The 13,888-nt window shown below is 40.3% G+C and overlaps 1 protein-coding gene across 2 annotated transcripts in view; it reads left to right on the top strand.

Moving 5' to 3' along the window:
• The window catches only part of cep89 (centrosomal protein 89), a 142,447-nt gene that overhangs the window by 83,600 nt on the left and 44,959 nt on the right, over positions 1–13,888 (top strand). For both annotated transcript variants that reach the window (XM_041191545.1, XM_041191544.1), the window contains exons 17-18: positions 744–885; positions 6,141–6,230. In XM_041191545.1, the coding sequence (XP_041047479.1) occupies positions 744–885; positions 6,141–6,230 (232 nt within the window). The remainder of the gene's footprint in view (positions 1–743; positions 886–6,140; positions 6,231–13,888) is intronic.

The following is a 13,888-nucleotide window of genomic DNA, read 5'->3' as shown; positions in this document are numbered from 1 at the left end:
GGTTCTTGATTGGTAAGGGGATCAAAGGTTACGGGGAGAAAGTGGGAGAATGGGGTTGAGAAACTTATCAGCCATGATTGAATGGCTGAGCAGCCCCGATGGGCTAATTTCTGCTCCTATGTCTTATGGTCTTGTGGGTATGAAGAGCAGAATATTGGATAAGCTGAAATCTATGTTGGGTGGAGGATGTGAGACTCGAAAGGTGAGCATTTGATTATTGAGTCTGGTAGTGACAACAGCATCAATGAGGGCTTTAGCAAAATGTTGCCTGAGATAGGGATGGAGTTGGGTGATTTTACAGAGGTGGACCTGGGAGGTATTCGTGTTGGAGATGATGAGGAGTCAGTAACTGCACTTCAACATGGAAAGCACCATTGGATATCCTGAAATCATGATAAATTGCTGTACAAACGTTCTTTTTACTCATAATTACTTTTATTTTCAGAATTTATCAAGCATGAAGATATCAACTTAAGTTAATTGAGCACTTGCCATTATTAATTTGGGCAGTTAAATTAGGACAGAGAAAAGTTCTGACCTAATTTTGTTTATCCAAATTAATAATAAACAAGCATAATTATCTAATTTACATTTTTCACCACTAATTATATTCTATGGTTCAAATGTGGCCATGTACACTTCTTATTTGCTGCAGGTATATGAAAGGGTAAAACATTTGCATGTGAAAAATACAATCATGAAAGTTTACATGGGTGGTCCAACAAAAATAATCTGGTTCACAGGCTAGCACAGAAAAAGGTTGGTCTTCTGAAAACACAGATGGAAGAAGCTATGGAGAAAGAAGTAGCAGCTCACCAATATCTGGCAAACTTGATTAGTCTTGCTGAAAAGGCAGCCCATGAACGTGACCAGCTTGTATATGTGGTGAGTAATATCAAAGATTCTTCCTCTAGTGGTGATATTCCTATCAATTGTTATTTTGATGATAACAGGCAGGTGAGGATTGGGGTGATTAAGATATCGGAATTTAGCAACCTGACCCCATTCCTGGTGTTTAAACTTAAAAAGAAATCAAGACATTGTCAGAGCCACAACTTAAACTTAACTGCATTTTAAGGAGTGACCTGGTGGCAGATCTGAGGCTGGAGAAGCTGACTGCTTTAAGTACCCTTCGTAGGCCAGAAGGAGCAGAATCAGTTCAGTCTCCCCCACCCCTGATTATGGGCCCAATCCTGAAATCTTTTCACCCTCCTTGCCATCCCACCCTGCTTAGATGATGTCTCTGATCTTGCACCATACCCCAACATCTAACCCCAGTCTCTGTCTCCTGGCCGACTTGGGCCCCCTGCCGCTACCTACCACTTGGACAGTCAACTTGGCCAACTGTTATTCGGCTTAGAATTAATCCAATGAGCCCCTGCTGTTAAGCAAGGCCTTATGTTCCTGACATTGTTCCTGACCCACTACCCGGCTTCTCACACCTGCCCCACCTTGTTGTCAACATCAGTGTCCTAATACAGTCAATTTTTTTTTACTTTTGAAGGATTGCAGGTTGCTTTACTGAGCTACTTCTAAGATAATATTCTCTGCTGTCATGTTTTACACCTACTGTTTTTCCCTGCTGTCTTTGCCACTGTTCCCTCTCCTTTCCTTTGCTGACGGTACTATTCCTTGATTTCACTTCCATCTATCTCAACATTTTCTCCAATGGCTTTTTGTACTGTGGCTGCATGATTTCCCATGGGCATGCCTCTGTTTCATCCTACTCCTTACTTCTATGCTGGCCATCTGGCTAGCTTCCTTGTGTGTGTCAACAGTGCCAAATCCTGCCCCTACCATCATCCATGATTTGAGAACCATGTACTTTTGGACTCCCCAGGCAGCATCAAAACCAGCTTGAATTATTATTAAATAGACTGAAGCTATTTTAGTCAGTTCTTGTCAGTACCTATATGTCAGGGGAGCATCAAATTTAGGATAGATTACTACAATTCTCTCTACACCAACTTCATAACATTCAAATTACATGAGTAGCCTCTTGCACAATGTCCCACTTATCCATTAATTTCTGTCCTCAGGAAATCAAATGTAACATCTACAAATCTTTCCATGGTTGTGCTTCCTCTAGCCTGTGTAACTCCCATAGCGTACCTGATAGCTAACAACTTCTTACTGTTCTCACTTTGATTTGCTCTTTTTCCCCCTCCCCCCTTTTTCTTGCATTCCACCATTTGAATGCATTCTTTCAGACACCTAGCCATACACTGCAGATATCTCTTACAAAACTACGGGCTGGATTTTGAATGGGGAGTATTCCTTACCCCCTCGACAGAAAAGTCAGGCTTGAGCCTGCCTACTCAGAATCCTGCTGCCCCAGAGTAATAATACGCTGGGAGTAGCCTTAATTGATTCAGAGTGGCACTTCCAATCTGACTGGCGGCAGCTCTGTAGCCCCAGCAGCATCAGGATCAAGTGGTGGCCACTGCTGGGGCTACAGGCAGACCTCCAGGAAGAAGTGTCATGGAGCCCAGATTTCCAGCTAAGTCCAGGAATTTGGACACACCAACCTGGGAGACCCCAGTGAGGGGATGGGGGACCAGGTTTTAGAGGCTAGGGGAGGGGAAAGGATAAAGGGGGGGAGGTATGATTTTGCAATGCCTCCAATGGGCACAGGGGACTGGCCAAAGGAGGCATCCCTGCCTTCCTGCCTGACAGCAGCCCACGCTGAAAGCGTTGCTTCCGCTTCTCTTGCTGTATGTAAAATAGTGGCATAGGCAGAATGAATCCCTTGAGGGCTATTAATTAGCCACTAATAGGCCCAAGGGCAAGAAGGCTGCATGACGTCTTCCCCACCCATATTTGTTTTGGGAGACAAGTCAAGGTGGGCAGTAAGACATTAGAAAGGCCACCCATTTTATTTTATGAGGCATCCCACCACGCCCCCACTCCGAGCCCCCCAGCCTTCAAATATGCTGCTGGGGCCATAAAATCCAACCCTATTTTGCCTTTTGCTGCTCATAGTCATCATAGAAACATAGAAAATAGGAGCAGGCCATACAGCCCTATGAGTCTCCTCCGCCATTCAATATGATCATGGCTAATCCTCTATCTCAATGCCATACTCGCACTCACTCCCCATACCTTGACATCTTCAGTGTCTAGTAGTATATCTATTCACTTCTCAAATATGTTCAGTGACTAGGCCTCCACAGCCTTCTGTGGTAGAGAATTCCACAGGTCCACCGCACTCTGAATGAAGAAATTTCTCCTCATCTCAGTCCTAAATGGCCTACCCTGTATCCTGAGACTGTGAAGGGAGAGGAAAATGGACCCCCAGCTAGGGGAAACATCATCCCTGCATCCAGTCTGTCCATCCCTGTCAGAACTTTATACGTTTGAATGAGATCCTTTCTCATACTTCTAAGCTCCAGTGAATACAGGCCGAGTCGACAATCCTCATGTGACAATCCTGCCATCCCAGGAATCACTTTGGTGAACCTTTGCTGCACTCCCTCTCTGGCAAGTATATCTTTTCTTAGATAAGGAGACCAAAACTGCACACAATACTCCATGTGTGGTCTCACCAAGGCCTTGTACAGCTGCAGTAAGACCTCCTTGCTGCTGTACTCAAATCCTCTTGCAATGAAGGTCAACATACCACTTGCTTTCCTCACTGTTTCCTGCACCTGCATGCTTGCTTTCAGTGACTGGTGTACAAGGACACCCAGGTCCCTTTGTACATCAACATTTCCCAATCTATCACCATTTAGATAACACTTTGCCATTCTGTTTTTCCTACCGAAGTGGATAACTTCACACTTAACCACGTTATACAGCAATTGCCATGTATTTGCCCGGTCACTCAACTTGTCTAAGTCACCTTGAAGCCTCTTAACATCTTCCTCGTCACTCACATTCCTACCTAGTTTTGCAAAACTGGCAGACTTGGAAATATTACATTTGGTTCCCTCATCCAAATCATTGATATATTGTCACCGTCTGCCACTCCAAAAAAGGCCCATTTATTCCTACTCTCTGTTTCCTGTCCACTAACTAGTTCTCAATCCATGCCAATATATTATCCCAATCCAATGTGCTTTAATTTTGTACACTAACCTGTTATGTGGGACTTTACCAAAAGCTTTCTGAAAATCCAAATACACCCCATCCACTGGTTCTCCCATATCTTTTCTACTGGTTACGTCCTCAAAAAACTCCAGTAGGTTTGTCAAACATGATTTCCCTTTCATAAATCCATGTTGACTTTGTTTATTCCTGTTGATATTTTCTAAGTGTCCTGTTATCTCATCCTTTATAATAAACGCTAGCATTTTCCCTACTGCTGATGTTAGGTTAACCGGTTTGTAATTCCTTGTTTTCTCCCTCCTTCCTTTTTTAAATAGTGGGGTTACATTTGTCAACTTCCAATTTGCTGGGACTATTCTGGAATCTATAGAATTTTGGAAGATGACAACCAATACATCCACTATTTCCATGGCCACTTCTTTTAGTACCCTAAGATATATATTGTCAGGTCCTGGGGATTTATCAACTTTCAACTCCATTAATTTCTCCACCTCTATTTTTTTATGAATACTAATTTCCTTCAATTCTTCCTCCTTACTAGACCCTAGTAGTTCTGGGAAGTTATTTGTGTCCTCTTCCATGAAGACAGAACTAAAGTAGTTGTTTAATTGCTCTGCCATTTTCTTGTTCTCCATTATAAATTCTCCTGTTGTGGACAGTAAGGGACCTACATTTGAATTCACTCATCTTTTTCTTTTTACATACTTATAGAAGCTTTTACAGTCTGCTTTTACACCCCTTGCAAGTTTACTCTCATACTCTACTTTCCCCCTCTTGATCAACCTCTTTGTCCCCCTTTGCTGACATCTAAACTGCTCCAATCCTCAGGCTTGCTACTTTTTTTGCAACTTTATATGACTTCTCTTTGGATCTATTACTTTCCTTAATTTCATTTGTTAGCCATGTTTGGGCTACTTTTCCTGTTGTGTTTTTACTCCAGAAAGGAATGTATAACTGCTGCAATGAATGCATTTATTCCTTATTTATTAACCATTGCCTATCCACCGTCATGTCTTTTAATGAACTTACCCAGTCTATCGTAGCCAACCCACCGCTCATACCATTGTAGTTTCCTTTGTTTAGATTTAGAACCCTAGTTTCATGTTAGATTACTTCGCTTCCAATCAAATGAAGGATTCTACCATGTTATGGTCACTATTCCCTAATGGACCCCGCACAACAAGATTATTAATTAATCCCTTCTCATTACATAATACCAGATCTAGGATAGCCTATTCCCTAGTTGGTTCCTTAATGTACTGGTTGAAAAAAACATCTCATACACACTCCAGGAATTCACCCGCCACAGTATTATTGCTAATTTGGTTTGACCAGTCTATATGTAGATTAAAGTCACTCATGTTTACTGTAGCACTCTTGTTACATGCTTCTCTATTTTCCTGTTTAAATCAATTTTGGTACTCTGGCGTGCTCAGTTATCTTCAATGTTAGTGTATAGAACATCACACCTCTGTTTTTTTATGGTACTTTTAATATAATTGATTTGCAGTTGGAAGAAATTCTAACCAATTATTGAAGAAAAATTAAGTTTTTTTTAAAAAAACGGATGATTTAGATTTGTTCGAATATTAAAACTATTTTAGTTTTTGCTATCTTTTTCGCCCCTTCCCTTCCAAGGAGGTTGAATTGATTTCTTAGTAGGTATCTCCTCAACGTAGTTTTTAATTCATGTTTGAGTCTTAACATTGAATATTGACAGGCTATAGAAAGGAGAGACTGACCCTTTATTGAGCAACGGCTGTGCCCCTCCCCCCCCTCCCCATGCACGTGCGCACACAAACTTGGAGAAGGGGTTATTGGACAGTGAATGGAAAGGGATATGCGCACGATTTTCTTATCCTTCCCTAACTTTTACCCCTGCCTGCCTGAGATTAGATAGTTTTGTATAGCTTGCAAACCTGTGAATCTCCTAATCTTTGTGACTCAAACACCTAGCACAAATGGTAGGCTGTTTTTCAAATAACTTCCCTTGCCTTAACCTTGGTTTTTTCACTCTCGTCACGCTTCTTTGCCCTTCTTTCAAAACTTTTTGTACTCAAGGCTTAAAATTTCTTTTACCCTTTCTGCTGCAGACTAAAAGCCTAGCGAATGAGAAACATGGAGTTTTAAACAGGATTGTTGCAGGCAATGTGCGTTTGGGCAAGCTGGAGGAGCAAGTAAAGGTATGATTACCTTCAGTTTTCAATCCAACAGTACAAGTTAATTTAAAGTTACATTGATGAGCTCCTTAATGGGAGGAAATAATGTCCCATATGGATGTGACATTGAGTTTCATTGTATTGTTACTAATGTGATATATCTTTTTCCATCTATAATAATCTTTATGCTTAGCATAATTTCCATATAAATTGTCAGTTAATTTTACTTCTGACAACAGGTGAAAAATGTGACCATTCTGGATGAAATTGCAATCAAGTTATTATTAGATTATTTAGATTGGAATTTTAGGAGTTAATATAAACTTTAAACAGTATGTTAATACTGTCAAATATTTGCACTTTTTAATCTACTCTTTGGCTTGGATTTTGCAGTAGGAATGACATTGAAACTGTCAGTTTTTACTGTCATTACTCCTCTGAAATGGACAGCAACTTCTGGAGTCTGTACATGTGCAGTTAAATGCAGAGATTGATAAGTTGCTGCCAGTGATTCTACATCTCTCCATGGGGTGTGTTATTGAAGTACCCCCAGACTGCAATCAGGTAGAAAACATTGAACTGATGAAAATTTGCCCTTTTACACTATTAGTCTCGCTATAAAAATTCTTGAAAAAGTTACGCATTGTAACTGGGTTTTAAATCAAGTGTCAAGTTCATTATTACTGCTGTACAACCTCACTGTCCCTAAAAAGCTAATTTTACATTTGTGGAATATCAAATTTACCCACTATGATATTTAAAAAACACATGTTTTTAAAAATATTTTAAAGTTTGTTTACAATATTTCCACTTCACTTTAATTCCGTGTATCCATGCAGCCATCATTTATTTCATTCTCTGTAAATTTTTTAACAAAAAGTGAAAAACTCAGTGCATTTTACTTGATGGCTTGCTGACTGTGAGAATGCTTTAATCTGAGCGGTTGCTTACCCTGGTTGATGACATCATTGTTGTTGGCATCTGGCGATCCCCTTGACTTTGCACCAGATTCAAAGTAACATCAGGAAAGAAGAAATCCATGCCACAGAGTTTAAGTCTTTGCAGGCAGCATTTTTTGAGGTCAGTGGTGAGCACTGTTGCTTCGCCAGTGACCACAAAATCTGGACCTTTTTTAAATAAAAACATCCTTGAAAGTAGCAGTGTAGGGGGACAATTTATCACACTCCCTGTGCCGTTAACTTAAAGGACAACACAAAAATAATATGGCAATATAAATATTTTTTAATTTGTTCAGAGAATATTGTGCTATGCATTCTTGTAAACCTGTCATAAAGTAGCCCTTCTAAGCTGGCTCACAGGTTGCCTTGCCTCAATCTGGCCCCACTTCACTGCTCAGATTGCCTTCTACGACACGCAGTGCCACTACACTTCTGTAGTCATTCAAGCTAGCTTGGACCTGACCAGATGTTTGGCTGATGTCTTGCTATTCTGGGGAAATCTTTTTAACCTGGCTCCCATTGTACTTTGGTGAGTTTACTCCAATCACATCCCAGCAAATTTTTCATAATCAAATCTCCAGTTCATCTCCCCATATGTATTGAGTATGAAATGTTCCCTCTTTCACAAGCAAGGCTCTAACCATCTATAACCCCATCCTCAACAGCAAAATTATATCCTAGTTCTTGTTGAAACCTATCCCACCAACCAAGACTTTGGCTCCTTGAAAACTGCTTTCTTCCATTCTGAAACCTTATTTCTACCTTTCCTACACTGCCAAAATAATTCCAGCTCATTTCTTCATCACATTGAGGGGGACCTGTATATTGTTGTTCTACTGAACCACCTCCACAAATTACAACATTAACATGAGCCACTAGAGCACCACAAAGAGAAATGAAGTCTTGAAATGATGAGGCAAAAGAAACCAGCAAAGTTAACAATTTTTAGAAATGATCTTAAATTTATCTTTGAAGAATACAGAGGCAGGGTGGGCAAGTACTTAAATAAGAAGAACTCCTTCCTTGAATTGTACTACAGTTCCAATATGGTCAAGGCCCATTCACCTTAACAGAATAGTTCATCTCAAGGTATTCTAAACAGCAATTTTATCACATTTGTTCCTTTGTTTTTCTCTACGGTGTTCAAACTAAGATTATGAAATTCAGTATTGTAGACATTGTGAATATAGATCCATGCCTGTTATGCCACACGTTGGTATTCCAGTGTCTTGTGTTACCCTCGGCCTCGGTCCTCAACTGTGAGTTGAGGATTCCATAAGAAAAACCCATTCTTCTCTTTACAAGCTATCAGTTTCATTAGCAAAAGTTATTATAACGTGTAGTTGAGTTAGTTTGATTCTTGAGTGCAAGATGGGAAGTAAAAGTTATTTTGAGTTGTCATTCTTTCTGACTTTCACAAGAGCTTTGGAATGTATTGTCTTGACTGAATAAAAATTAAATGCAGAATGCATGGTACTGCCAGTGAGTTGGACTGCATTTCTTTCCATTTCGTATCAATCTATTGCACTTGAGTCCTTCATGTTTCCCTGAGCTCATCTGTTGTAAATTGGTTATGTGAATGCTGCTGCATTCTTGTTTCCTGATAACCTCTCTACATTTATAAATTTTCCTGTTAAACTTTCCACAGCTGTTCAAGTAACTAATTTTAATTTATTGCATAGATTTTCAAACTGAGACCTTCGGTCAAGTGCAGACATCCAAATGGATCTTGGACATATTCAAATTTCTGTCTGGTTCTAACAGCTTTTTATGTAGAGAATTCTGCATATTAGCTTTTTTCAAATTGACTTGCTCTGATGTTACTTCTTTTGCTATGTACTAATCAAGTTTTCTGAAATGTTAGCATTGTTTTAGTTTGGATGATTGAGGGCCCCCAAGAGTACCTCTTTTGGTAGTTTCCAGAGTGTGTCTCACTGTTTGAGGAGCATCACACACACAAAAAAGAAAATGACTGATTTATTGCCTAACATTTACGGATGTTTCATGAATGTAACATAGTTAAAGTTGGAACCCTCTCAAGCTTAAGAGCAAGCAAAGCACTGAGCTATGCTGTCAAATATAAAAAAGACTTGCATTTTTATAATGCCTATAAAATTTAGGCTGCCAGAAGGTACTTCACAGCCAATGAAGTACTTTTTGAAGTGTAACCACTATTGTAATATAGGAAACTCAGCACCCAATTTGCACACAGCAAACCCCTACAAGCAGCAATGTAATAATGACCAGATAACCTGTTCTGGTGATGTTATAATTGAGGGATAAATATTGGTCAAGACAGCAGGGATAACATCCCTGCTCTTCTTTGAAGAGCAGACAGGACCTCAGTTTAGAAAGAAAAATACATGCATTTATATAGTGGTTTCATGGCCACTGGAGGTCTCAGAGCGTTTTGCAGCCAATGAAGTACTTTTGAAGTGTAGTCACTATTGTAGCATAGGCAATGTGGCACTCAAGTTGCACACAGCAAACTCCTACAAGCAGCAATGTGATGACCAGATAATCTGTTCTTGTGATGTTGATGGAAGGATAAATATTGGCAAGCACACTGGGGATAACTCCCCTGCTCTTTGGAATAGTGCCATGGGATCTTTTAGTCCACCTGAGAAGCAGTTTGGGCCTCGGATTAACACCTCATCTGAAAGCTGGCACCTCCAGCAGTGCAGCACTCCTTCAATGCTGCACTGCCTCACTACAACACTGCAGTGTCAACCTTGATTGTGATCAAGTGTGATCATAATATTATAAGATATACATTAGCATCGGAAAAGGGCAAGATGCAACCTAGAATAAAAATACTTAATTAGAGCAGGACTTATTTCAGTGGGAGTGGGTCGAGAACAAACCTGTCCTGGGTAAATTTGAATCAGAGATTGGCAGGCAAAACTTTAGTCGAGCTATGGGTTTTACTTCAAAGAGGAATTGATTCAGGTACAGTTAAGGTACATTCCCACAAGGAGGAAAGGTAGGGCAACCAAAGCCTGAGCCCCTGAATGATTGAAGCGATTGAGAGTAAATTGAAACAGAAAAAGGATGTCAGTGACACATGCTAGATTGATAATATAAGTGAGAACCACGCTGACTATAGAAAGTTTAGAGGGGAAATGAAAAAGGAAATAAGAATGGCAAAAAGAGAGTACAAGAAGAGACTGGCAGCCAACAAAAAAAGAATCCAAAAGTCTTATATAGGCAAATAAATAGTGAGAGGGTAGTAAGAAGTGGGGTAGGTCCAATTTCGACCAAAAAGACCTACCTTTTGAGGCAGAGATCATGGCTGAAGTACTAACTGAGTACTTTGCTTCTGTCTTTAACAAGGAAATATATGCTCCCAAAGTCATAGTAAAAGAAGAGAAAGTTGATTTACTGGATGGGCTAAACATGATAAAAGGAGGCAGTAGAAGACTGTCTGTATTTAAAGCTGATAAATCACCAGCATCAGTAAGGATGGATCCGAGGTTTCTGTGCTAAATAAGGGTGGAAATTGTAGAGCTACTGACTGTAATCTTCCAATCTTCCTTTGATGGGAATGGTGCCAGTGGACAAAGGATTGCAAATGTTATACCCTTGTTCAAAGAGAACGTAAATATAAATCCAACAAAAATAGGCCCAGACAACATTGATAGTCATTTGGAGAAGTACAGATTAGTTAAGGGAACCAAGCACAGATTTGTTAAAGGCATATCATATTTAACTAATTTTACTAAGTTTTTTAATGAGGTAACAGAGAGAGAGAGGATTGATGAGGGTAATGAGGTTGATGTGGTATAAATGGATTTCCAAAAGGCTTTTGATAAAGTACCACTTAATAGGTCTGCCAACAAAGGTGAAACCCATGGAATAAAATAGACAGTGATAGACTGCATACAAAGTTGGCTGAGTGACAGGAATCAGAGAGTGGCAGTGTGTTAATTGTATATTAAGTCAGTCTTTAATTTATTCAGATGGTGGACCTTAACTGGAGGATTCACTTGTGCTAAAAGAGCAGGTTTAAACTGTGGCTGTTAGACTTGGTGGTGCATATTTGCAATGTTCATTCATTCATGTATGTGCTACCCAAAGGCAGGACCTTGACTCATTGTCTGCTGATGCTTCATCTTGAGTCATTTCCTTGGCTGTTTTTTTTTCAGTGGTGGTTTGCCATTGCCTTCCACTCTTGGGCAGGATGCAGAGGCAAATCCCAAGTCTACCTCAGCCAAAATGGGAATTGAACCCACGCTAACCACCTAGCTAATTGAGCCAACAGGTCCCCAATCTCTACAAATTAAAGCTTAAGCTTCAACCCTATCCTTCACCATCAGAACACAATTTCAAAATTTGAAGACGAGACAAAACTTGGACCTATAATGAACTGTGAGGAGGATAGTGATAGACTTCAAGAGGACATAGACGGGCTGGTGGAATGGGCTTGATCACAGGCATCTGCTGTTGGGGGAAACAATTTTTTTAACTTTAAAAGAAATAAAAGTAGGTAGGAGAGCAGGCAGCTAAAAGAATCGCAGCTAGTGGTTCAGAATACCCAAATTCCTCAGTTATTTGCAGATCAGTACTTTCTTGGCAATCCTGGAATGAGTGAGAGAAAGCCCCACACACAAACACATACATATTTGAAATTGCATTGTCATGGGGGAAGCAGCACTTTGACTGAAGGCTGATATCACAGAATCACAGAATTGTTACGGTGTAGAAGGAGGCCATTCGCCCCATCATGTCTGCACCAACTCTCTAAGCATTTTAACTTAGTGCCAACCTCCTGCCTTTTCCCCAATAACCCTGCACATTATTTCTATTTAAATAATCATCCAATCCCCCCATTGAATGCCTCAGTTGAACCTGCCTCCACCACACTTCCAGTACATTCCAAACCCTAACTACTTGCTGTGTGAAAAAGTTTTTTCTCACCCCACATTTGCCTCTTTTGCAAAACACTTCAAAACTGTGCCTTCTGGTTCTCGATCCGTTTATGAGCGGAACAGTTTCTCCCTATCTACTCTGTCCAGACCCATCATGTTTTGAAAACTTCTATTAAGTCTCCTCTGAGCCTTCTCCTTTCCAAGGAAAACTGTCCCAGCTTCTCCAATCTTTCCTCATAACTGAAGTGTCTCATCCCTGGAACCATTCTCGTAAACTTCTGCACTCTCTCCAATGTGCCCAGAACTGTACACAATACTCCAGCTGTGGTCTGACCAGTGTCTTATATAAGTTCATCTTCACCTCCCTGCTCTTGCACTCTATGCCCCTATTAATGAAGCTTACAATACTGTATGCTTTAGTAACAGCTCTCTCTATCTGTCTGCCGCCTTTAATGACTTATGTACTTATATAACCAGGTCTTTCTGCTTCTGCAGACCCTTTAGAAAAGTATCCTTTATTTTATACTGTCTCTCCATGTTCTTTGTACCAAAGTTTTATCACCTAGCACTTCTCCACATTGAACTTCATCTACCACCTATCAGCCCATTCCATTAATGTGTTAAAGTCCTTTTGAAGTTCTACACTGCCCTCCTCAAAGTTTACAATTCTCCCAAGTTCTTTGTCATCTACAAACTTTGAAATTGTCCCCTGCACACCAAGATCTAGATCATATATATATCAGGAAAAGCAAGGGTCTCAATAATGACCCCTGGGGTACTCTACTACAAACTTTCTTCCAGCCTGAAAAATACCCATTAACCATTACTCTCTTGATAAAAACAAAAAACTGCGGATGCTGGAAATCCAAAACAAAAACAGAATCAGAAATACCTGGAAAAACTCAGCAGGTCTGGCAGCATCGGCGGAGAAGAGCACAGTTGACGTTTCGAGTCCTCATGACCCTTCAACAGAACTAAGTAAAATTAGGAAAGGTGTGAAATATAAGCTGGTTTGGGGGGCGGTGGGTAAGGGGTAACCATTACTCTCTGTTTCCTATCCCTCAGCCAATATTGTATCTATGTTGCTACTGTCCCTTTTATTCCATATTGATTTCATTTTCTGTAACCTACAAAACCCTGGTAACAAACCAGGGAGAGAGAGAGCAGCTCACAATGAGATGAAAATAACACAGCCCAGACCTGAGGAGGGCAATACGTAAAGATGCAGAAATAGCACCACAGTACAGTCACCTGGTTGCAAGGGTGCAAAGATTCTTTGAGAGGGCGCAGTTTGGTTATATTGGATTGGATACAAAGCGCAAGGAGCAGAAACACAACAAAGTTTGAAGTAGCCACTTGTCTTCCTGGCATTGACCCAGTGGGTCCAGGACTGTTGCAGCGCCACAAGTGACGAGCCTGAGAATTTTGGGGCAGTCTGTAAAAATTCCATACAATTGGTGTTTCCTGATTTTGGAGTTCCAGATTGGAAATGTTACAGTATGTGTACAGGGGTGACCTCTCTTTCAATATTTTGAAGTTTTTGCCCATAGGCCCCTTGAATTTCGAATCCTGTTGGAGGTGCTGCTTTCAGATGTGATGTTAAACCAAGGTTCTGGTTGTTCAATTCTGGAAAGCCGGCTGGTGAAGGATGATACTGGAGCCAATCTTTATCAATCTTACATTTTATTTAGAGTGAAACATAATGAGCATATACTTCCTAACTCAACCCCAATTAATGCCCCTCATCTGCATTTAATTAAAGACAACTGATAAACAATTAACACCATCTGCCCTCTCAGGAGGACATAAAAGATCCCAAGGCACTATTTTGAAGAAGAGCAAAGAAGTTATCCCT

The sequence above is a fragment of the Carcharodon carcharias genome, chromosome 7 (genome assembly GCF_017639515.1).
Source record: "Carcharodon carcharias isolate sCarCar2 chromosome 7, sCarCar2.pri, whole genome shotgun sequence".
NCBI lineage: Eukaryota > Metazoa > Chordata > Chondrichthyes > Lamniformes > Lamnidae > Carcharodon > Carcharodon carcharias.
Note: the sequence above shows the minus strand (reverse complement) of the source record. Positions and strands in the feature narration are given on the sequence as shown.